This window comes from Taeniopygia guttata, chromosome 18 (assembly GCF_048771995.1).
Source record: "Taeniopygia guttata chromosome 18, bTaeGut7.mat, whole genome shotgun sequence".
In the NCBI taxonomy this organism is placed as follows: Eukaryota; Metazoa; Chordata; class Aves; order Passeriformes; family Estrildidae; genus Taeniopygia; species Taeniopygia guttata.
Genome location: NC_133043.1, coordinates 1960694 through 1984034, shown reverse-complemented (window position 1 = coordinate 1984034; position 23341 = coordinate 1960694). Strand labels below are relative to the sequence as shown.

The window sequence follows — 23341 nt, the reverse complement described above, 5'->3', positions numbered from 1 at the left end:
GTGCGTGCGGTGCCGCCGCACCCCCGGTAGTGCGGCTCGGGAGGGATCGTGGGCCGGGCGGTACCGAGCTGCGAGCCGGCACCGCGCGAGGCTCACAACCGGCCTACCCCCCCCGGGAAATCTTTTATTCTATTATAATCAACTATTTTAGAACTAAAACGTGCCGGTGCTGCTGCCTCCTGTTCCGGCCCGGCGGGGACCGGCGGGGACCGGCGCCGGCTGCCCCAGTCCCGGGGTGCTTTGTCCCCAGGAGGGACCCCGGGCAGGGGACTCGGAGCCCGGCTCCCCGCAGCAAGAACCTCTGGCGGGGTCGGACCGGGGGGTGCCCCGCGGAACCGGCCGGGGAAGCCCCTGCGCGGCCCGGGCAAACAAAGCCCGGGCCGGGCCACCCCATTGTCCCCGCTCCGGCCGGGCTGCGGCCGCCCCCGCGCGGGAGGAAGAGGAGGGGTCGCACACAGACAATGCCTCCCCCCACCCCCCACGCCGGATCGCCCCGCCCCCTGCTCCCCATTGGCCGGCGGGGAATTTGGGGACCCCCCGCCCGCCCCTCCGCCGTATTGTGCCGGGGGGCGCGCGTGGGTCTGGGGGGGTCGGAGCGCGCGCGGCCGCCGTCGGGGGCGCGCCCGGGGGCTCCCCTTGTGTGTGAGTGCGCGGGGGTGTGCGCGGGGCCGGGGCCATGGAGGAGCTGAGCAGCGTGGGAGAGCAGGTCTTCGCCGCCGAGTGCATCCTCAGCAAGCGGCTCCGCAAGGTGGGACCCGCCGGCCCCGCAGCCCTGCTCTCCCCGCGCCCCTCGCCGCCGCTAACGCCCCTCTCCCGTCTCTCTTCGCAGGGCAAGCTGGAGTACCTGGTCAAGTGGCGAGGCTGGTCCTCCAAGTGAGCGGGGCGGGAGCGGTGCGGGGCGCGGAGCGGTGCGGGGCGCGGTGCGGGGCTGCGCGGATGGCGGAGCCATGCGGAGCGGAGCGGGCTGCGCTGCGAGGCGCGGGTACCGCCCGCCCGGCCGCTTTTGTTTGGGTAGTGCCGCTCCTTTTGTTTACAAATAAGCGCGGCCGCGGCCGGGCCCTCCCCGCCACCGCGTGGGGCTCCGCTCCCCCCTCCTCGGGCCGGTGCAGCCCCCCCCGGAGTCGCCGCACCCCCCCGGTAGTGGCGGCCCCGCGCCCCTCGCCCGCTCAGCTGAAACCGGAGCTCCCCCGGGATGCGCGGGACTCGCCTCGCCCCGCGGCGGCGTGGCCGCCCCCTTCCCCATCTCCCTCCCCCGGCCCCTCTCCCCTGCCCGCCCCCCGCCTGTGCCGGCCCCCGGTACCGACGTGCCCCGGTCCGTGCCGGCCCGCGGTGTCCCGGGGGAAGCCCCCGGTGCCGGAGCGGCGAGGGGGGGTCCGGCCCCCTGCTCTCACCGGTGCGTGTCCTCTGTTGCAGGCACAACAGCTGGGAGCCTGAGGAGAACATCCTGGACCCCCGGCTGCTCCTGGCTTTCCAAAAGAAGTGAGCAAACTCTAAATGTTTCTAAGCAAACTGTAAAGTCAATTAACTTCTAATTGGCTGCACGTGTGGTGGAAGCCGTTGGAAACAACCGCCTGGAGCTGGCGGGGCCCTTTGTGGCCGGGCCCTTTTGTTTGTCCCGGAGTCACGGTCGGTCCAGGTCTACCTAGAAGGGCTCTGCCCTGGCCAGACACGCCGAGGGTTTCTGGCCCAGCAGAGCTCTGGGTGCTCCAGGGGAACGGGGCAGTGCCCGGCACAGACCTGGGGCTCCCTGTTCCCTCCAGGGCTCAGGGACCTTGGCTGTGCTTGGGGGGTGGCAGTAGACCCCTGGGGGGAGATGGTGCCTCGGCTTGTGAGGCATTAAAGCAAATCTTGTGGAGGGTGAACCTCTGGGAGGGTGAGGGAAATAATAGCTGTGAGAAAATAGTAGAGAATGGTTTGGATTAGGAAGGATCTTCAAGTTCTTCCCAATCCACCCCATCATTTCCACTATCCCAAGGTTGCTCCAAGTGCTGTCCAACCTGACCTTAGACATTACCATGGATGGGGCAGCCACAGCTGCTTTGGGCAGCCTGTGCCAGGGCCTCAACCATCCTGTCAGGGAAGAATTTCTTCTTAATATGCCATCTAACCCTGCCCTCAGTCAGTTGGAAGCCATTCCCTGTATCCTGTTACTCCAGGCCCTTGTCCAAAGTCCCTCCCCAGCTCTCTCGGAGCCTCTTTAAGTACTGGAAGATGCTCTGAAGTCTCCCTAAAGCCTTCTCCAGGCTGAGCAACCTGGATGGCAGAACAAAATGGTGTCTGTCCTGTCAGGTCCATGCTCCTGCCTGGAGCCAGGCTGAGAACAGCGATGGTTCCACAGCCCCTGCACCCCAGGAATCCCTCACAGAGCAGAGGGTAGCCAGCTGGCTGTGGCAGACATAGTGCTGCCAAGTACTTTGACATAGTAATAATAAAAATCATCAAAGTTTATGATAGGATTCAATTATGTCTGGTTTCTTGATCATTTTTTTTAAAGAATAGGATCTGATGTTGAGTGTGCAGACAGGATGGTGTTTAATCAGCTGGATGTGTTACATCTAAACACCATCCCATTGAAACAGAAATAGGAAACGAGTACAGCAGGAGCATAACCAAGGCAAGGCTTAGCAGGGGTGGGGACAGATGCTTCCCTTTGCCTGATCCCCTTGTGCCAGGAAAACAGCAAATCTCACCAGGAGCTGGAAAAGGCACAGGTTTAGGAAGGGTAACACCACGTGCTCCATCACTGACTGCTGGAAGCTGCAGGGATGTTGCTGGTGCAGTCAGGGATGCTCTCCAGCCACTACCTGGCTGCCTCAGTTCCCCCAGATGTTTTTTATTTCCCTGTAAACATCATCCTTAATCCTTGTTTCCTCCAGGGAACATGAAAAAGAAGTGCAGAATCGGAAGAGGGGCAAGCGGCCCCGGGGCAGGCCCAGGAAGAACGTGGTGAGTCCCAGCAGGGTGGGGTAGGCAGCTCTGGAGGGGCTCTGGCCTTGGAGGGTACCGGGGCTTGGGGGTGGCCTCGAGCACACAACTCATCTTGTCAGCTGATGGATCCCTGAAGATCAGCTACACAGAGAGAGAACCTGGGCATGTCTGAGGTCCCTGGCCAGGCCACCCTGGAGGGTTTGTATTGCCCATAACCGTTCCTTTGTCATTGCTGTTAACTCTCCCCGTCTCTGTTGCTTTGCAGGAACCAGAGATGCCTGCGAAAGCTAAGTCAAGTAGCTCCTCTTCCTCCACATCCTCCTCTTCCTCCTCTTCTGAGGAAGAGGATGAAAGTGATCTGGAAGCAAAGAGAGGTCCTCGCGGCAGAGAAACGCACCCAGTGCCGCAGAAGAAAGCTCAGATCCTGGTGGCCAAGCCCGACATGAAAGACGCTTCCAGGAAGAAGCGTGGCCGGAAACCTCTTCCCCCAGAGCAGAAAGCGGCTCGAAGGACTGTGAACCTGACAAAGGTGCTGAAAACGTCCCGGAAGGAGGTGGGGGGCAGTGCCAAGCTGGTGGGGAAGCTGCAGCCCCAGCACAGCACACAGGGCTCGGGCATGGCTGTGCTGAAGGATCCACCAGGCACCTTGGCTGGGCTCAGCTCAGGGGGGTCAGCAGTGGAAAACCTGCCCAACATGATGAAGAGCGGCTCAGCGAGCCCCAGCCAGGCCATCAGCTGGCAGAGCTCCATCGTGCACTACATGAACAGGATGTCCCAGAGCCAGGCCGCAGCCGAGAGCTCGGCCCTGGGCAGGCTGGCGCTGAAGGCACAGGCAGCCAGTAAGGGCAGCTTAGGGCTGGACTTGAAAATGAGGAGCCAGAAAGGCTCTGGGGAGCTGGGGCTGAACACACAGGGACCCAAAACTGCGAAGGCTTCCGGCAGCAGTGTCGGAGGAGAGCAGAAATCGGGGTTTGCTGCTGGAGGCCAGATGCTGCCCAACGGCAGCAAGGCACCGTCGAGCTCGTCGGGGGCCAGCATCCAGCCGGCCTCCAGCCAGGAGCTGAACCTCCAGGCTCTGAACCTGCAGAGTGTCAAAAACGGGCCGAGCGCGGCCAGCGGGAGCAGCCTCCCCCGGCACCTCTGCGGCTCCCTGGCCAAGGGCTCTGGTGGCAGTGTGGCCGGTGCCAAGGGCGGCGGCGGTGCCAAGGGCGGCGCAGCAGGGGCTGGGCTGAACGCTGCCAGTGCTGCTGCGCTCCCAGGGGGGGACGGAGGCAAGAGCAAGAAGCAGACACAGCGGGCGGGTGACAGGGACTCGGCCAAAGGTGGTGCTCCAGAGGGACACGCGGCCACCGAGAGCCGCAAAGCCTCCACCCTGTCCGAAGTGAGCACAGGCGAGGACACCAGCTCAGATTCAGACCGGGATTCAGCTTCCCTCCCAGGTGTGGGTCAGAACATGTCTGTCTCCATCCAGACCAGCCAGGACTGGAAACCCACTCGCAGCCTGATTGAGCACGTCTTTGTCACCGATGTCACCGCTAACCTGATCACAGTGACGGTCAAGGAGTCCCCCACCAGCGTCGGGTTTTTCAACCTGCGGCAATACTGAGCCCAGGAGTGTAAGAGGAGGGAGAGGGTCCTTCAGCCTCACCCTCGCCTTTGCCCAGCTCTTCCATCAGGTGTTTTTTTCTTCAAGCAAACGCGGCGCCCTCGTGAGACCTGCTGGAACGCGTGTCTGGAAAGGCTGAACCAATAACGCAGTGAAACCTGCTCCAAACTGCCAGCGGGTCCTGATTTCCTCCCTGGCTTCTCTCCATCCTCTTCTGGAGCCGTGCCCCACGTGGGGTGGTTGGTGCCATTCTCTGGGAGCGGGGCACCGGTGCTGCTGGGGTGTCAGGCTCTCCAGTTTCGAGCCAGGCTTCACTGCGCGCAGGTCTCTTTGCTTTGAAACAGCAGATGCCAAGGTCTGCAGCCCACTGGCCATGGGGGTTGTGGAGCTGCCACGGGACAGCCTTACACCTGGGGGAGGACTGGGAGATCCTCCTCTGGGCTTTCTGTGGTCTGTCTGTGGGCCATGGGGAACTGCAAGTCAATCCAAATGAGACAGCTGCTGCTCCCAGCCCTCGGGGCTGTGGGGGGCAGCTGCGTTCGGGGGTTTTTCAGGGTACACTCAGCCCAGCCGCCCCCCTGGGTGAGGTCATTTCCAATGATGGGAAACCCACAGCGTTTCTGTTGGGGTTTCCAGCTGATAGGGAAATATTGTTTACATTTTTTCTTAAGGAATTTTTTTTTTCATGAGGGAGAGAAATAACCCCAGTCTAAGACAGGTTAAGTCCTGGATGCCACTAACAGTACAGGTGGCAGAGGTGCGTTTTTTGGAGGGTGTTTCCTTTCTGCTGGAGGAAAGTCCTGCCTTGAGAGCCAGCAAGATTCACCAGCTTCTCTGCATGACTTGACCTCCAGAAGAACGTGAATTTCTGGGCAGCCCAGGGAACCTCCACTCCGCTCCTCTGCCTCATCCTGGCATTGCCAGCATCTGCACCTCCTGCTCAGCAGGTTCCAGGCACTCACAGAGACTGAGCTGGGGAATACTTTTTAAGCCTTGTAGAATGTGTGAGCCCTTCTGGCAGCAGGTAGGTTGGTGCTGGGGCTGCCAGGACACCTGTGACTGCTGCTCCCTGGGTTGGAGTCACCCTGATCATCCATGATCAGCATTCTCCAGAATGCTCAGAAGTCGGTCAAGGCCACCTGCATAGGTGGTCTGGAGTGGTGGGACAGGAGAGGAGAGGGAGAAGGGCTTAGGCCAGTGGGTACCTTAGGCTGGTGTTGCCCAAGGAACTGGAGCACTCGAGCAGCCATTCACCTTCCCCTGGCTATCCCAGCAGCTGGGGTGTTCCTTTTGGCTTGTAATGGCAACCAGTAACGGCTTTTCTGCTGCAGTGTTTTCCCTATTGCAGAATTCTAGAAGCCAAAATTAGCTGCAGTTCAGGCAGAGTTTAGTAGCATTTGAGGTCATTTTCATTCCGCTGATGCCGAGTCCTCTTCTCGGAGGTGATGAACAGCTGGCAGCTGCCCACTCCCCTGCGTGGTTCCGCTGTCCCTCCACCTGACCAGCAGGTCACTGCTTAGGGGGTCCCCAGGTGACTGACCTGGCACCAGGGCGAGCGTTTCTCTTTGCCCCTGCCAGGGCCACTCAGCATCTTCATGCACAGGAACAAACTGGGGGTGCAGGTACTTGTGGTCATGGCTGCTGCCGCTGGCTGACAGTGGGGTCATTCTCAGGTGATGCCAAAACGTCACAGGCTGTGCATTTTGCCTTCTACTGGAACTTTGCCAAACGAGCCCCGAGGAAGCATTGGCCTGTGTCAGCAGAAAGCAGTGCCCCGGGCACGGTGTGTGCTGTGCTCTGTGCTGGGGGTGCCAGTGCTTTGGGAGAAGGATCCAGGACTCTGGGAGCATGGGGGTGACGCTCTCAGCCTCACACCAAATGTTTGCTACTTGGCCTTTGCGAATCCAAACTGATAACAATGTGCCTTTCGGACTGTCCTTATCTCAGCCTTGTCTGTGGCACCGCTCCCACGACAGGTTTGTGCCTATGCAAAGCAGGGTGGTCGCAGGGTCCTGGGGACGCAGTGACACCAGTGGGGAGAGGTGTCCTGGTCCCCAGTGGGACACCGGCTGTCGTGCAGAGCCCTGCTGAGCAATGCCCCATGAGGGAAGCTGGCCTGGCAGGGATGCTCTTGCCTGCAGCAATAGGATATGTGGATTGGTTTCTCCAAGGGGGAGAAAATCATCTGAAGATGCTCCAAGGAGGGGCCAGGCCCCAGGAGCGGGGCAGGAGCTGGGCTGTGACAGCAGGTGAAGTGCTGGCTGCACAGCAGCTCTGAGCCCACTGCTCTCCAGAGCCACTGTCTCAGCTCCCACGGGTTTCTCCCTGCAGGGCCGGGCTCCTGCCTCCTGCTCAGGCAAAGGGGCCACAGATCCCAACAGCGGGCAGCCCCCTCCATCCCCAGCCTGCCCAGGCGTGTCCCCTCTAGCAGCACAGCACTCTGCTGTCACCAGTTGCTATTGTGCCTTTTGCTCACCAGCTGGTTCAATTCCAAAGGTCTAACGATGGTGAAAATGATAATCCAGGATTTTTTTCTGGCCGTCTCACTCTACATTTCTTCCCCAGCCCCTTTCTCACTTGGTGCTCTAGGATCTTGGCTCTCCCAGCAGCTGGGGGGGTTGAATGCACGGCTCCCACTGGGGTTTGCTTCCCAAAGACACATCCTGTGAGTAATTTGCTGGAATCTTTGGTGGACAGGGGTTGGAAGACCCCTGGTTGGTGCAGACCCTGGTTATGTACCATTAGGATTCAAGTTCTACCTTTTTTTATTCCTTTTTCTTTTTTTTTTTTTGAGTTTGCTGCTATGGGTTGGCATGTTCAGCCTGGTGTCAGACAGGCAATTAAAGGTTTGCCACTTGTCATTTTCTAAGGGGTTTCCGATGTGGAAAGTCCTGTGGTATTTGTATGGTGAATGGATATTTTCCCCAGGCATGATCTGGTTAAGCATCCTTGTTGTTTTCCATTGGACTGGAAGAGGTGGCTGATTCAGCCATCATCCTGAGAAACCTGAGTCTATTTTTATATATATATATTTCGTACCAAAAAAAACCAAAACAGGAGTACAGGGAGGGATGGAGATAGTTTAGGGGTTTGGTTTGAGTTTCTGAGCTGTGTGTGATGGGCTCCAGAGCCAGGAGAAAGGTTTTACTGACAGAGATTTGAGATAGGTGAAAACAAACAATTGTTCTCATAACTTGTGCCAGTCAGTGCTCTGATTTGTACGTTTTAATTAAAGAGAGAGCCAAATCTGTCCTGTATGACACTTATAATTGCTTTAAACTGCAGCTGTTTGTTTGCTTTTATTTTCTGAGAACAAAAGTCGGGGATGTTATTGCCCTGGGAAGGCATGAGTGCTGTGGCAGCAGGAGCAGCTCCCCACGCAGCACCCCGGTCCCTCCCAGCCCCTTGCCTGCGTTCCTTGCGCAGATTTCCAGTGTTCCTGGACACTAACGCTAGCGTAGCCCCCCAGCTCTAGGCTGCTTTTAATTTATTTGCAGGAAAACACTAGGAAATGGTTACGTCGGGTGGGGGGTTTTGTATGACTTTTCCACACTTCTTTTCTAGCATATCAATAAATATTTTTTTAAACTTTTCAGCCTCGTGTGGTCACTGCTCCGGGAGAGCTCCCGTCCCCCTCCCTACCCTGGGCACCGCCTGGGGCCGGCCCCTCTCCGCGGCACCGTGTCCCCGCTCGGGATGTGGCGGGGCTCCGGGCTGGGGATGTGCGAGGCTGCAAACGGAGCCGGGGAACCGGAGCGGGGGAACCGCACCGCTTTCCCCGCGGGGCTCCCTCCCGGCCCCGGGCTGCGCTGCGGCTGGAGCTGCCGCTGCACCGTGATCGGAGCTCGGGTACCTCCGCCCGCCCCTCCGGGCCCGGGCCCGGGCCGGCCTGGCCTGCGGAGGGCGCCGCGCGGCCGCGGAAGGGCGCGGGCGGCGCTGCCGTCGGTGCGGCCGTCGGGCGGGAGCCGAGCCCCGCACGGCCCCGGCCCGGCCCCACCCCCGGGGCCCCGTGTGAACGGGCCCCCCCGCCGGGCCGGCGGAGAAAGGCGCCATTGTGCGGCCCTTCCTCCCGCTCCTCCCGGCGCTGGCAGCTCCCGCGGCGCGGGGTCCGAGCAGAAAAAGGAGGTTAATGAGGACACGGCTTCAAAAAGCCATGGAGCCCCCCAGCCCCGCCCGGGCTGCCCGGGCGCGTTCCACACAAAGGCCGGGCCCGAGCCGCGGCCCGCCCGCCCCGTCGGAAGGGCGGAGCGCCTCGGGCCGGGCCAGCGCCGGGGCCCGGCCGGTACCGGGCGGCGCCGTTCCTCGGACCGGAGCCGCTCACAGCGGCCGCCGCCGCCACCTCAGGGCACCGCGGGGCCCCCGGGAGGCATCCGCGGCCGGGGAGCCTCCGCCTGCCCCCCAGCCCCGTCGGGTCCCGGCCCGGCTGTCCCCCGGCAGGGAAGGGGCCGCCAACCCCGTGGGGGCCGCAGCGCAGCCCGCGGTACTCCCCGGCACCCCAGGGCCACAAAGGGAAGCCAGACACGGTTCTATTTACAAAGTATATATTTAAACTGACATAAAAAGCAGGTCTCAAATGGACATTCACGGCTGGCAGAAGACACGTAGTTAAGCTTCACTTCTGAGACTGAGATTTAGCCAAATCGTTTTTGTACAAGTCTTAAATAATTCACACGCACACGCCCGCACACACACACACACGCAGGGTACACGTCGCTATGTACAGACACACAGATACACCCACAGGTACGGTTTGCTCCAGGTGTGTTGGACACACGGACACGGCGCTGGAGTGAAGCCCCAGCGGGGCAGGAGCAGCTCGGAGCTCTTTGCAGAGGGAAGGATCCTCCAGCCTCGGCAGCAGCAGGAGCACAAACAGCTCAACCCCCTCCTCATCCTCCAAAAACACCCGCGGCCCCGTGTCAGCACCAGAACCAACACATCAGCTCTTCGTACAAACCAAGTTAAAAACCTCAATTTTACAAAATATGTTAAAAAAAAAAAAAATAAAGAAGAAAGGAAAAACAAACTGGGAACTGTCAGACACGATGGCTCCCTTTGCACAGCCAATCCAGCATCCTGCCGGGCACCTCATGGGTCCCCCAAAAGAAGGATGGGGAAGGGAACCAGGCAAGGTGAAGCTGCCCGAGGGCCCTGCAGCAGAGATGCCCCTTGCCCAGCCCCTTCCCTCAGCCCATGTGAGCTCCCTGGGCCAGGGGCCTTCAGGATTTCAGGGACAAGGGGCCCTGGCTCGGTCCCAGCCCTCAGGCACTGCCGGGCTTGTGCTTCCATCCGACTGATGCCCAGAGCAAGGCGTGAGGACAGGGCCACCTGCTCCCCCCAGCCAAGCCACAGCCGGGCCAGGCTCCCTCCCCTGTAAGCGCTGGCCAAGCTGGGGGAGCAGCGGAGCGGGGGCACCCCCAGCCCCCAGCCAGAGCCCCAGGACCCTCCCTACCCCAGCCAGGGAGGAATCTCAGCTCTGGATCCCAGCCCTGGGAGGAATCCCACGGGCAAATCCAGCACAAAATCCACCCAAGGCGGCGGGGCTGCCCCGCACGGGAATATTTTGCCTCTTGGCTATTGTTTAACCACCGTAAGGAAAGGGAAGGATTTACTGTCTCTGAATGCATAAAGGTGACCCTGGGATTTGTCAGGGATGTGGATATTACAACACACTTTATCAGGAGTCTTCCAACAGTCTGAAGTAAACTGGGGATGGAAATAAAAATAATAATAATAATCCACTTTCTGTAGCAGAATAAAGTAACTAAATATGGGCAGTGAGATGTTCCCTCCCCAACCTCTCTGGCATTTCAAGAATGTAAACAGAGGGGGGTTTTGTTGGGGTGTTTTTAGTGGGTAGGGGAACAGAATCAAGTGACCAGACAAAATGAAAACAGATATCCTCAGCTCAGTCCCATCTCCCACAACTGCTACGACAACTCTATTAAAGTGCATTTCAGTATCACCCCTCAGGAACTTTACACACACAAACTCCTCCCCTCCGCAAGAAAAGGGAATTCAAGTTAATACTCCAACACTTTTAGCCTTTTTATGGGTTTCTGCTTTTCCCCGCCCGACTTTGTAGCAACATGACTTTTTTTTGTTAGACTGGAAACACCCCATCCCCTACAACACTGTGAATTCAAGTGCTCACGTCAACTGTCAAGGGCAACAGTCCTGGACACAGCACACTTGATTGTACAAGCAACACCTTAAATCACAATCAAGAAATCCGGGCACTTCGCCCTCCGAGGGAGCAACACGTCCCCCTCCACCATCCATAGCATCATATGAAAAATAATAGTTAAAAAAACCCAGCACATACTTAGCTATGAACACTGTTATGTACACCGGCTCCTGCGGCAGATGAGTGAACTTGTTAGTTCTCAGTTTTATTGTCCTTTCTAGGAGCAACTGAGCAGTCACTGTTGTCTCCATTTAAATAAAACAACTCAGAGTTGAAATATATATATATAGATATATATATAAGCATTTTTTCTTAAATAACATATTTACATCTAATAGAAAATATAACTCTAGAGATAATCTTTCCAACGAAATGTAAGACGTGAAAAAAAAAAACAAAACAAAAGAATGACTTAATGAATTTAGGACAGTTTCTAAATTCTCTCCAGGACCAAAAACAAAAGAAAAAAAATTAAGGGAAAAAAAAAAGGAGCATAAAAAAAAAAAAGAAAAAAAAAAAAGGAGAGGCCCACCAAGCTCTACCAAGCTTTTGTCTGGATCTGACTGAAGAAAACCCCAGCACCACCTCCACCAAACTCATCGCTTCTCCTTAAAGAATCCTTGGTCCGTGCTGCTCTCCTTGATGGTGACGGTCAAAAAGTTAGAGGTCACATCAGTTACCACCACCTTCTCCAGGTTGTTGAGAGAGGGGCTCCAGGACTCCTCCTCGGGGTCCCCCAGGATCCTGGAGACGGGGATCCTGGCGATGAGCGAGGGCCGCCCCGCCGGGCCCCCCACGCCGTCACGGTACAGGCTGCCCACGGCCCCCGGGCTCACGGCGCCGTGCAGGAGCTTGGGCCCACCGGGTTCCAGCCCCCCCTGCCCCTTGGGGTCCAGAAAGTCCGCCCGGTGCTTGGCCAGGCGCGGGGGGAAGGTGTCGGCCCCCGCCTCGGCGCGGTTGGGGCCGGGCAGGGCGCCGGGCAGGTCGGGCTCCTGCCGCCGGGCCAGCTGGATCACGCTGTGTCCCGAGCCAAACTTGGCTGCCCCCGCCGCCGCCTCCTCCATCTTCCTGGCCTTCAGGTAGTCCCCCACCTTGTCCCCAGGGTCCCCCAGTTTCCTCTTGGAGGCATCCAGAGTCTCTGCAAGGTCCTTGTAAAGCTCCTTCCTGGGCTTTGGGCCTCTCTTTTTGGGGGTCTCTCCGGGTTTCTCTTCCACGCGGATCACCCGGTCCCGGATGCCGTCTGCCTTGGGGGTGCTGCTGCTGGAGCTGCCCTGGGGGGCCAGGGCTATGTTTCTCAGTCCTTCCCTAGCCCGAGACGTGGAGCCCAGCTCCTGGGGGGACCTGCCAGGATACGGCACCCGGATCCCCCTGGAAGAGTCACTGCGGAATTCATAGGTTTTGGCTTTGGCTTTTGCCTGGGCCTGCAAAGAAGATAAATCACCCGGTGACTTTATTATCCTGCCATCCGGCTGTGTAATTGCAACTTACAGAGGCCACCTTAGAGGGGAGCATCCTCCGAGGGGGCCGGGGAGGGACCCCTGTTCTGGCCCGCCGCCCTCGCGCGCTGGCTCTTGCCTCCTTACCTTTAGCAAGAAGGTTTTGGGCTTGGGGCCTCGCTTTTTGGGCCCGTAAAGCTCCATTTCTCGCTCCCTAGAGGTGTTAAAAGAACCAAAGCTTCAATTCAGCATAGCTACAAGACAGCAACATATTTACAAGTGCAACTGCTACAGCTAGTAAAGGCCTTGTACCTCTCCTCGAAGGCTGCGAGCAGCCGGGCATCCAGGATGTTCTCCTCAGGTTCCCAAGTGCTGTACCTGGGGGTGGGGGGGGGGGAAGACAGGACCGAGAGAGGGAACAGAATAAGGAGCCAGGAGGGAGCAAGACAAATAAAATAAAAAACAGGGGCACAGAGGTTCTCGTTGCGGCACAAAGGGAGAGCAGGGGGTGCAGCCAGCATTCTCCCGGCCCCTGCTGCAGCCCCCCGCGGCCCCACGGGCGACTTACTTCTGCGACCAGCCCTTCCATTTGACCAGATATTCCATGCGGCCCTGCGGATGGGAAGCGAGGGAAATAAATACGCGTGGACTGAAACCCGCGACAAACCGCGACAAACCGCCCCGCAACAAAGGTCCCCCCGCAACGCCCCGGGCAGGGAGCGGAACACGAGGCGGGGGTGCAGCGGGGTGGGGGGGACGCAACAATGAAAAATAACGCGGATTTCACACACGCACACACCCCCCGGGCGCGGATTTAACACCGCCCCCCCCGGGCGCGGGGCGCGGAGGGCGGGAGCGGCGGAGCGGAGCCCGCCCCGCGGCGGGGGGAGGCAGAGCCGCCCCCAGCGGGCCGGGGCCGGGGTGCGGGGCGGCGGGGGCGCGGCGGGGTAGCACCGGGGGGGCACCTACTTTGCGGATGCGGCGCTTGAGCAGGGCCTCGGCCGCGAAGACGCGCTCCCCGACGGCCGAGAGCTCCATGTTTACGCGGCCGCTCGCAGCGCAGGGGCGGCCCCGGCGCAGCCCAGACCATAATACTCCGCCCGCTGACGTCACCGCGCCCCCCCCGCGCGCGCCGCGCCGGAGCCGGGTGGAATATTCCGCCCGCGCCGCATTGGCCGCGCCGCGCCCCGCCCGCCGACGTGCGCCGCGTCCCGATCGGCGGGGGCGGGGCCTCAAGCCACGCCCATCGCCACGCCCACCGAGCCACGCCCTCCTCCCGGCCACGCCCCGCTCGGGGGGACGGCCCCGGCAGGGCGGGAGGGGGCGCGGAGCACAAAGGGGGTGCGCGGAACCGGCGAGCGGCGGGATGGGGTTCCGCGGCACCGGGCACGGGCCCGGTGGTTCCGCAGCGTCCGGCTGCTGCGGAATGGGGGGTTTCGCGGCCTGGCCCGCCTACCGGTGGTCGGACAAAGAGAGCGGTGTCAGGGGTGGGAGCGTTCCCGCGCGAACCGCCCGTCCCGGTACCGGCGGAGCTCGCGGTGTCGCGGAGCCGTCCACGGACGGACGCGGTCGCGCGTGCCGCTCGGCGCCTCTGCCTCTGCGGGAACGCGAATCCTTCCCGGCGACGCGAACACGACCGGTAGAATGGGGCACCGCGGCCGCCGGTTTCGTTGTGCCGGCAGCTCCCGGCTGCGGTCCCAGGGGGGAGGAGAGGTGACCCGGGGCCAGCGGGGCAGCCCCACGCGGGATTTGATCCATCTCTGGCGTTATCTGTCAGCAAACTGGCGTATGAACGAGACTGCGCTGCGAGGCTGCCAGCCGGTACCGGGGAGGCTGCCAGCCGGTACCGGGGAGGCTGCCAGCCGGTACCCGTACCCCCTCCCCGCTCCGGCTCGGCCTCTCGCCCCGCGGCATGGCGCCGGGAGACATCATCTTCTCCCTGAGGCGGCCACGGAATAACGAGACGCGCAAGTCACGGGAAACCGGTGTAGCCTCTGGAAGACAGGAGGTCTCACGCCACCGCTTCCCGCAAGTGGGCAGGGACCGAACCCGCCCCCCGCGCCGTCGGTGAGAGGCTCCGGGAGGAACGGGCAGCTCTTCAGCCCGGTCCCGCGAAGTGAAGCGATTTCCGTGTCCGTGGGCAGCGCCGCCGCTGGGAGCTGCCCCGAGAGTGGGACGCGCGGCGTGGCGCTGAGTGGGCTCCTGCGGCCCCGTTCACGACGGACGAGACCAGACGAAGCCTCTCGTGAATCTTCCCCTCCTGTCCCCACCTCGGTCTCCCGTCCGCTAAGGAGCTCGAAGCCGACGAGCAGCGGGCCTCGGCAGCGCTCACGCGTGGGAAATCCACGGCGGGAATGGCTCGTGCTGCGCCTGCCCTCCGGTGAATGGGACCACAGCCGCGCCGGCCTGGGGCTGCCGCTACGAGCCCCCCCCTTTCCCCGGCGGGGGAAGCCACACGGGGGGCGCCGGGACCGGAGGGCACCGGGGTTGTTCCACCCCGAGGAGCGCTGTTTCCCGGGGATCTTGCCTGCCGCCGCGCCACCCGGGCGGGAAGGGACCTCCAACGGCGGACACGAGTGGGGCGTCGGGACCCCGCGGGGAGTGCCGACAACTGGACCCGCACGGCTCCACGCGGGACGCGGGGGTCGTGTGTCGGGTCTCCGTGGGAAGATCCCTCCTCCCGTCGCCCCCGGCCGAAGTGAAACCACGCTCCCAGGAGGACGCGGAAGATTCCCACTCTGCGGCTCCCGTGTACTCCCACACCACGCTTGAAAACCCCGCGGCCACGGGAGCCGTCGCGACACGCGAGTTCTGCGTGCCGTGGTCGGACCGGGGAGAAGCACAACCTCCGCGGTCTCCCGGCCCCCGGCGAGCTGCGTCCCGGGAAGTTTTTCGTTAATGTCGAATTAATCCTTGTTAATTAAGGCCGGTCGCGGGGCGACTCGTGAATTGGCGTGGACTCGGCTCACTGGACCCTGCTCCCGGGAAGGTGCTTCGTAACGGACAGACCGGCGGCACCGGGCGCGCGTTCCGGCGCGGGGCGCGAGGCTCTGGGTCGGAAGCTGATCGTGACCGCCCGGCAGGACCGGTGCTGGCACAGCGGCGCCCATTCCCGTAGCCGTGGGGCTGCCGCAGCCCCGAGCAAGTTGGTATCTGCCCGGCACCCTGGCTGTCGGTGTCCTCGGTGTACGCTGGAACCGCGGATCCGAGGCCGTGCCGCCCGGTACCGACGCCACACGCGAGCCCTGAGGGGCCGCGTAGCTCCCGACCGCGCGGCTGCCTTTGCCCCGTCGCCTGCGCGGAGCTCCGCGGAGCCGCGGAGATGTCCCCCGGCCACGCGTAGGGGCGTAGAGGGGAGAAGCTGAAGTTCCGGCTGCCTCCCACGAGGACGTCAGCGGAGAAATAGCTCCATCCTGCCGCCGGAACCCACGCGGAACCCGCGCGGGGCCGGAGCTGCGCCCCGGTTGAGGTGCAGGGGGGGCAGGGAGAAGGCGGGATGCAAACGAGAACAGAGCGGGGAAAGCAGCGCGGAGCGACCGCCGCCGCGGGGGAAGCGCCCGAATCCCCGCGCGTGGGTGAGCCGGGGCCGGGGCTACGGCCATTCGTGGGGGTCTTGGCCCTGAAGAAGTGCGACAGAGCTGCTGCAGCCGTGCGGGACGAGGCAGCGGCGAGCGGGACGGTACCCGGACAGTTCCTACCGCTGCCGAAGTGTTTCCGGAGATCTCCGCTCCCGGAGCCGGCGGCACTGCGGGGCCCCTCCCGCACAACCAGGCCACCGGGAGCAGGAGCTGAACCGGGACACGGGCAGCCTTCCACGCACCCAGGGTCAACGGCAGGAGCTGCCTGGGCGCCCCACGGGCTCTCGGCCGGGTGGGGCCGCTCATCCCTGCGGATCCCGTCACCCACACAAGCCCGGGACCCGGCTCTGGGATCCCGGGACTCAGAGCCGACAAGCGGACAGCTCCGGGCCGGCGAGAGCGTGTGCTGCCGCGGCAAACCCCGTTTCCGCCCATTTGACCCCAAACCCTCCTCTCGGCTGCGGGGTCTACGCTCCTCCAGCCCGCACTCTTGCGATGAACTCCTCGGGGCTTAGAGGGCTGCTGGGGAGCAGAGTGCCCGGCTCCCCCCTCGGTTCTCGCTGTGCGAAGGATACCACGGCAGCAAGTTTTGCAACGAAACCGGAGGGCTGGAGCCCCTCTCGGGGTCGCGCGTGGCGGCGGAGGGGCGAGTGCGCGTGTCCGAGTGCGGCTGAGCCGGGAGAACGGGGCGGCGAAGCGGACTTGGCTCCAACCCAACCGCCGGCACCATCGATCCCGCATGGCAGCGGGGCAGTTCCCCGCGACTCCCGTGTGCTCTGATGGCCGCGCTTCAGAAGCTGCTCCGTCCCGCGGCCACTCGCGTCGAGGACGACAAGATCTACCACAGCTCCCAGCCCGACCCGGGCCGGGTCCCCGGGTGGCCGAGGATGCCGGTGTCCCTCAGAGACCCCTTTATGCCACGGTGACGTCCCAGCGCGACCCCATCGCCTGGGCGATCCGAGCACGGCCCCCACTCTGGGACCGGGGGGAAAGAGCAAGTGAACCCCGACAGAACCCCAAAGCTTGCCCGCCCTCGAAGCGATCCTCCGACCGGGCTGGCCCTGGGGTCCCGGGAGAGGCATCCTGCAGCCCGGATACCGCCGCGCAGGGCAGAGCACGACCCGGAGCCACTTTCCACGCGAGCTCCCTGCTTGCGTGGACACTCCCCTGCACACTCGGGGAGGCCAGTCCCGGATTCCCGGTCAGCCCAGCCGCCCGGTTCGGCTGCGGGTTTCTCCCGGTTCGGTTCCGTGCCCGAGCCGTGCAGGAAAACTATTCTCTCCCCCGGTAGCTGAATGGAGCCGGGAGCAGCATCGACATTTCACTGTCCCACGGACCGGTACCGGGCAGTGCCGTCCGCACAGCCTCGGGGGGGAGAGGACCCGGGACCCCTTGGCACCGCCGGCTCGCGGTCCTATCCGAAACTGGGGGCTCAGCCCGGCCCCCGAGACGCTGCCTTTTCGTTTCCGAGCAGCTCGGGGACAACTGGGCAGACAGCGACCGGCTCCGACCTGCGACACCGGTACCCCACAGTGACGCCGGGGTTGCTGGCGGGTAGCACGGGGGGTACCCGGTCCGAGGACGGGAGATCTCGGGTGTGCCCATGCAGCGGTGATGCCAGCGGTCCGTAAGACCCCAGAAATTCCCGTACGAGCGAGTTTTCTTGTCGAGGTGTTTGACATCGAATTCATGACTGAGCACGGCTTCCCTGGCGACTCCGGAGGCGACGTGGCGACGGGAGGCAGCGTGCCCCCTGGACACTGCTCGGGTCCTGCCGACGCCTGGGAGGGCACCGGCTACGGTCGCTGCCCTTTCTCCGAGGACCGAAGGGGGCTGGCGGAGCCGCGGAGGGATCTCGGCGTGGACGGGCAAAGAGGGAGCGAGAGGATCCCGGCTTCGGGGACTCTACCGATCATCTGGGCAGAGGAACTTCTCTCCGCCCCTTCGATCGTTTTTGCCCGGTTACTGAGGCTTTGGCCAGTCAGCGAAACGACCGTCCCGATGAGATGCAGTTCAGCGCCCGTCCCGGTCGGGTCTCGCCGCCGCCCCGGGGACCGAACCGCACATCCTCCCCGGGGCAGCCGGTGCTGGACCGGCACTGGACGGCAGAGGACCGTAGCGGCTAAGCCCCTCTGATGTTCCACGGCCCCGCCCGGGAAGCGACGGGCACAGCCCGGCCGCGTCCCGACAGTGCCGCACGGGAACGCTGCACTTCCCGGCGCGTCCCCGCCTGCCCGGTGAATTCCAGGTGCTTTCCATAGGTGGCACCGTCCTCCTGGAAATGGTGGCTGCGGCCTCAGCGCAACCGGCAGCGTTCCTGCCACCCCAGGGGGGCACTGCCGCCCCCTGCGCCCCGGGCCGCCCCCCCGCCCCGCCGGTTCGGCGAGGCGGAGCGCCCGCAGGAGCCCCCGGGAGCTGTGCCAAGCCCGGGGCGAAGCGCGGGGTTTTTTCCCTCTGCGGTCCCCACGGCGGAGAGAAGCCGCCGTTTTTCCAGGGGCAGAGACCCACGAACGCTGGGGAGTCTCCCGCATTGGTCTAGCTCGTGGGAGAGGCCCACGCGTGTCCTGCAGCCATCGGTTCTTGGGGCCGGCATGCCCTGAACCCCCGCTCCGGCGGGACTGAACGACGGAATCCCCGCACGGTTCCTTGCGGGGAGCGCCCACGGAGTGCCCCGACGGCAAAGCGCCCGCTCTCCGTTCTCCAGGAGCGCCGTCACATCCCCGGAGCCGCTCGTCCCCCCCGGCGCGGCAGCTCCCCGGGTCGCCTCGAACCGCCCGGGCGGGGAAAGTGCCGCTCCCGGGGGCGGCGGGCCGGGGGGCATCGTTTATCGCCCGCTCCAGGCTCCGAGCACTCCGCACAAAAGATCTTTTGTTCCCGGGGGTTCTGAATTTGCTCATTATTTGTAGGAACATAAACACGAGCTGTTTGCGGATGGGGAGAGGGAAGAACCGGCTCGAATACGGCGTGGGGCGACGAAACGGGAATGTTCCGGGGGTATTCCAGCAAGGGCGTCTAGTCGGATCTGTCCCTGCAGCGGCCAAGGGAGTGTCACGAGTGGGCAATGGCCACGCGAGAGCCCCGCCAGGGTGGAACAGAACGCGGTGCACGGCCAAACGGCTCCGGTGGCCACGGCCCCGCCGCGGGGGGAACTGAGCTGGGATGGGACAAATGAGACGAAGTGCGAATCGAGCCGCCCGGGGCTGCCGCTACCCTCGTCTTTCACCCAGTCCAGCTCTGTCCCGGCTCCGTCCCTGCCCGTCCCCGCCCGTTCCCACCGTCGTCGCCCGCTCGCGCGCAGCCCCGCGACTCCGCTTTTAACAAAAGCAATTAGAGGCGAAGCGCTGCTCATTTGCATTCCGCTTAATGACCGGCGCCGGCTTCCCCGGGGCGGGCGGGCTCCGGCGGCGGCGGCGGGCGCGGGCCCGGTGGGGCGGGGGGCGCGGTCCGGTCCCGCCCATACCGAGCCCCCGCCCATACCGAGGCCCCGCCCATACCGAGGCCCCGCCCACCGCCCCGCCCACGGGGCCAAGGTAGGCGCTGTATTTAGGTTCATGCCCTTATATGGCGATGCGCGCGGCGCCCCGCGGACGGCGCGCACCATATAAGGCAGCGGTGCCGGGGCCCGGCTGAGCTGGTGAGCGCTGATTGGCCCGCCCGTATCGCAGCAACGGCCCCGGCGGGGGGAGCGGCCCCGCGCCCCCCCCGCCCCCGGCCGGGACCCCCGCGGGCACCGAGCGCGGCCGCCCCGCTCCCACGGGACGCTCCCGACGGGACCCCCGTACCGTGCGCCCCCCTCGCCCGGTGCCGCTGCCGCCTCGCTGCCCCTTCCCGACCCGGGCTCCCGACCCGCCATCTCGCCACGGGTCTCCCGTGGACATCGACGGCACTTGGGAGCCCACGGCGCTCCCGAAGTGTGGCGGGACCACCAGTCCTCTGTCTCCGTAACGCGGGGCACAGAGGAAGCCGACCGTACCTGCCCCGCTTACGGCAGAGCACCCGGAGGGACCGCGGGCTAAGACAGCCGGCGGGACGGGGCGGTCCCGTTGCTCCGCGGAGCGGGACCTTGCGTGGGCAAGGAGGGAACGGGCCCCGCCGCTGCACGGACTGGGGTGACCCCGGTCTGAGGCACAAAGATCGGGGGACTTTGCGGAGGAGGGCGGCCGGGGGGGCAACGCTGGGCGAGGTATTCGCAGAAGGCAGCGGCGCCCTTTGCACCGTACGCGGCGCGGACGGCGGCTTGGCGCACGCGGGCGCCACCCGTGATGCGCGCACCCACGGCGCGGCAAAGCGCCTTCGGTGCCCAGCCGCCACGGTGCGGACTGGCCGCGGGGGAAGGTTCTCCCCCTCTCCGGGGGAGAAAGGACTACCCCATCTCGGCTCCCATAATCCCGTTTTCGGGACATCTCCTCACCCCACAGACACCCGCGAAAACCACCGGCGGGGAGGGAACCTCTGGCAGCGCAGGCGAGAGCCGCGCACCCACGCGTGTCCGCTCTTGCCCTGCGGGCAGGCTCCGGGGGAACGCCGCCGTGACGGGCGGGGGGCGGCGACACGGTGCGGCGACACCGGGTCGAGTTTTCGTTGCGGCTTCGCCGCGGAGCCGATGCGTGGCCAAGTCGTGGCCGCACGGTACCGCGTGCCTGCGGCCCGATTCTTTTTCTAAATTTCATTTTTATTTTATTTAAAACCGAAAGCAAAACCGGGTGCTGCGAGAGCGTCTTCGGGGCTGGTGCTCCTCCGCCGTGTCGGGCTGCGGGGGATGACCGTCTGCCCCTCCGCCGCGCCCCCCGGGACTCGGAGTCGCCGCTGCCTCGGCGGGCACCGGGCGGGGGCTGCGGGCACGTGCAATGCGGTACGGGCCGGGCGCGTTCGGGGCAGGCTGCCCCGCGCCCCCGGCGCGCCGCAGGTGAGGCCACACACCGGGCACCGCGGGCTCTGCTCCGGTCCCGCCGCCTTGCGGAACCTCCGACCGTGCCCTGCGCCGCCTGCCCCGGGGCTCCCCGGGGTGGGGGTGGGGGGGGCAACGGGGCGGGCTGCGCCGCTTCCTCGCCGTCCCCCCCACCATGGCAGGATTCAGCGGGCTCCGCCGAGCAGCCATTTTCTGCAGCTGCTTCTCTACCAGAGCTCAGCCGGGCGGCGGGAACGGGCGGCGGCACAGCCCGGGGTATCCCCGCCCCGCTGCCCTCCGCCGGGACGGGCGCCCCGAGCCCGGGCGGGCGGGGCCGGGGGTGGCCGGGCTACGCCGCAGGGCTCGCCGTGACAATCCCACCCTTTCCCCGCCATTTTGTTACCGTGCTGGCGTTTTCCCAAAGCAGAGACTGAGCGGGAGCCTTGGGAACGGGCCCCCGTTGTGCCGGGGCGGACGCCCCCTGCGACCCGTGTCCCCGTTCCCTCCCACCCCCGCCGCGCCGCACCTGGCAGCGGGGCCGGTCCCGGGATGCGCGGCCACCGCCGGCACCTTCCCACCGGGATCGCCTCTCTCCCCTTCTCGCCCCGCGCCCGCAGCACCCGAGGGTCGTGACTGCCCGAATCCGTGCAGGACCCTGTCCCGTGGGGCTGGCACCGAGTCCCGGGCCTCTGGCCCCAAGAGGAGGATGGCGGAGCGCGGCCCCGGCTTCCCTTCCCGATGGACCGGGGACGCGGGGCCGGTCACTGCCTTCCGCCCACCCCATGGGCAGCGCAAGTGCCCTGACGGCCGAGGGGACAGTCCCGTCGGGGAGGGTCCGTCGCGGGGCCGTGCCGCCCGGCAAAGCACCCTTCAGCCTTGCCCGGTCTCGGTGGCGGTCCCGGCTCTCCGCGGGACCAACCCAGGCTCCCTCGCGGGAAACCTGTGGGGACAGTGGGCCGCCCACGCGAGGCCGGGCACCCCGTCGGGGCTTACGGCATGGCCAGACCGCCGAGGAGGGTGGCAGGGGAACGGAGGGAGGTGGCCGGGACGAACCGCGGGACAGCAGTGGCGGCGCGGGGACGGGCGGGCGGGACAGCGAAGGCCCCGACGGGGGCGGCCGGTCCCTCCACCCGCGCGGGGTTGATGAGCGCTGGGTTGACACCAACCACAGAACCCCGCCGGTGGGTGCACGCCCCTGTCCCACGGCTGCATTCCCGGCTCGGGGGAGGCGGTCGGATGTGACACTACGCGGGGGACCTCGGCGCGGCGGCGACGGATGTCCCGTGCGAGTGGGAGCGGAGTGCGGCGGGGCCGGTGCGCGCCCCGGTCTGGGCCTCCGGAGCCGAACGGCGGCGGAGGGCGGAGAAGGAGCGGGGAAGGAGGGGGCTCCTGCAGTGCTGCAATGCAGCGCCGCGCCGAGCCCGCCGGCCCGGCCGCGCTCCGCTGCCCGTCACTGCGGCAATGCGGATGGAAGCCCCGCCCGGGCTGGGCCGAACCGGTCCGGGCATCCCCTGCCCGGTGGGGCCGCACCCTGCCCCAGACGCGCCGGGCTGCCGCTCTCCCCCGCTTCCTCGGCCACGTTTCGTTTTTCTCCTGCCCCTGCCGGGACCGCGGGACGTTTCCTCCCGCGGCGGGACGCAGCCGGCTTGCGTCCCCAGGACCGCCCGGTCACCCTGTGTTTGAGGGCTCGGCGGGACCCTCATCCTGCCTCCGGCGTGGAACGCCGGCGGACGCCGCCAGCAGCCACCCTGGGGCCCCCTCCAGCACCCCGGCTTCTCTCTGCGTCTTCCCTCGACGCCGGGACTTGCGAAGCCCCCGGTGCTGCACCCACTCGGGGCGGATCCCTGGTCTCTGCCCTGCCTCCGTTCCAGCTTCTCTCGGGAGGATCTCTCTCCTCCCTACCTATCCTCCGCGCCCCCCACGGTCTGTGTCCCCATCTCCTTCTCCTTGTCCCCGCTGACCCCTCTGCTCAGTCCAACAGAAAATAGCGCTGCGGGGCCCCAGGCGGGGTGGAGGTCCCACCTCGACTTCGCTTCCCCCGGCTGCCATCAGACACTCGGAATCGCAGCACCGCGGCCGCTCGTGGGAGCACCCGGTGAGGGGGAGCCCCGCGCCGCAGCCGCCTCTCCCCCCCTTCCCGAGGTGCCCGTGTGTGGCGATGTGCGGGCAGCGCCCTGCTGAGAAGGGATTATTCAGCTATAACAGCCACTGATAAAGGCGCAAACCCAGCAGGGCACGGCGGACCATGAGGCGCATAAAACATCGGAGCTTAAGATTGGGGGGGCCACTACAGCCCCCCACTGCCCGCCCCTGTCCCACAGGCTCTGGATCACCCCCCTCTCTGTTCGGCTTTTGCCGCAGCAACCTGAGGCTGGATCCAGGAATTCTCTCCCAGCCATGCCAGGCAAACAGGGTTCTGCCCTCCCACCTGGATTTTTTTTTCTGACGCGGTGAAAATGGCACCGCATTCCAGCTCCAGCTCCTGCTGGTGCGGACTCAGCCGCTGGATCCTGCCATGTCTGCATTTACTGGATGAAAGCTCAGCTGTGCCCCTGAATTTCTTCCCTGAGAGAACTTTACGGGCTAATCAAGATTTCCTTAACGTTCCCTTCGGGAGGCCGGCCACCCCCGCGGCTCACTCTGGGGCTCCCCGCGGCCCCGCCATCCCTCCGTCTCTCCCCGACTCCTCTCCAATATTTCGATGTCTCTTCTCAGCTA

General features: G+C 64.5%; 2 protein-coding genes across 3 annotated transcripts; one reads left to right on the top strand and one right to left on the bottom strand.

Moving 5' to 3' along the window:
• Positions 1–6: 6 nt before the first annotated feature.
• CBX2 (chromobox 2) lies at positions 7–8126 on the top strand. Its single transcript, XM_030287096.4, has 5 exons — positions 7–748; positions 830–873; positions 1414–1479; positions 2877–2946; positions 3194–8126. Exons 1-5 carry the CDS (start codon positions 677–679, stop codon positions 4532–4534), a joined length of 1593 nt encoding a protein of 530 aa, XP_030142956.4. The 5' UTR covers positions 7–676; the 3' UTR covers positions 4535–8126.
• A 932-nt stretch (positions 8127–9058) lies between these two features.
• On the bottom strand, positions 9059–13280 carry CBX8 (chromobox 8). 2 transcript variants are annotated; one of them, XM_030287196.4, is made up of 5 exons: positions 13127–13280; positions 12726–12769; positions 12470–12535; positions 12305–12395; positions 9059–12142 (listed from the first exon to the last, which is right to left on the bottom strand). In XM_030287196.4, exons 1-5 carry the CDS (start codon positions 13193–13195, stop codon positions 11318–11320), a joined length of 1095 nt encoding a protein of 364 aa, XP_030143056.2. In that variant the 5' UTR covers positions 13196–13280; the 3' UTR covers positions 9059–11317. The 2 variants fall into 2 exon arrangements, with proteins under 2 accessions (XP_030143056.2, XP_030143057.2); XM_030287197.4 differs by having other exon boundaries at positions 12305–12371.
• Positions 13281–23341: the final 10061 nt, after the last annotated feature.

Coding starts and splice junctions, on each gene's coding strand:
- CBX2 (XM_030287096.4), top strand. CDS start 677: ATGGAGGAGCTGAGCAGCGTGGGAGAGCAGGTCTTCGCCGCCGAGTGC. Junction 1,480..2,876: donor CTCCTGGCTTTCCAAAAGAA/GTGAGCAAACTC, acceptor TGTTTCCTCCAG/GGAACATGAAAAAGAAGTGC. Junction 2,947..3,193: donor GCAGGCCCAGGAAGAACGTG/GTGAGTCCCAGC, acceptor GTTGCTTTGCAG/GAACCAGAGATGCCTGCGAA.
- CBX8 (XM_030287196.4), bottom strand. CDS start 13,195: ATGGAGCTCTCGGCCGTCGGGGAGCGCGTCTTCGCGGCCGAGGCCCTG. Junction 12,396..12,469: donor CTCGCAGCCTTCGAGGAGAG/GTACAAGGCCTT, acceptor GCTGAATTGAAG/CTTTGGTTCTTTTAACACCT. Junction 12,143..12,304: donor CCAAAACCTTCTTGCTAAAG/GTAAGGAGGCAA, acceptor TCTTCTTTGCAG/GCCCAGGCAAAAGCCAAAGC.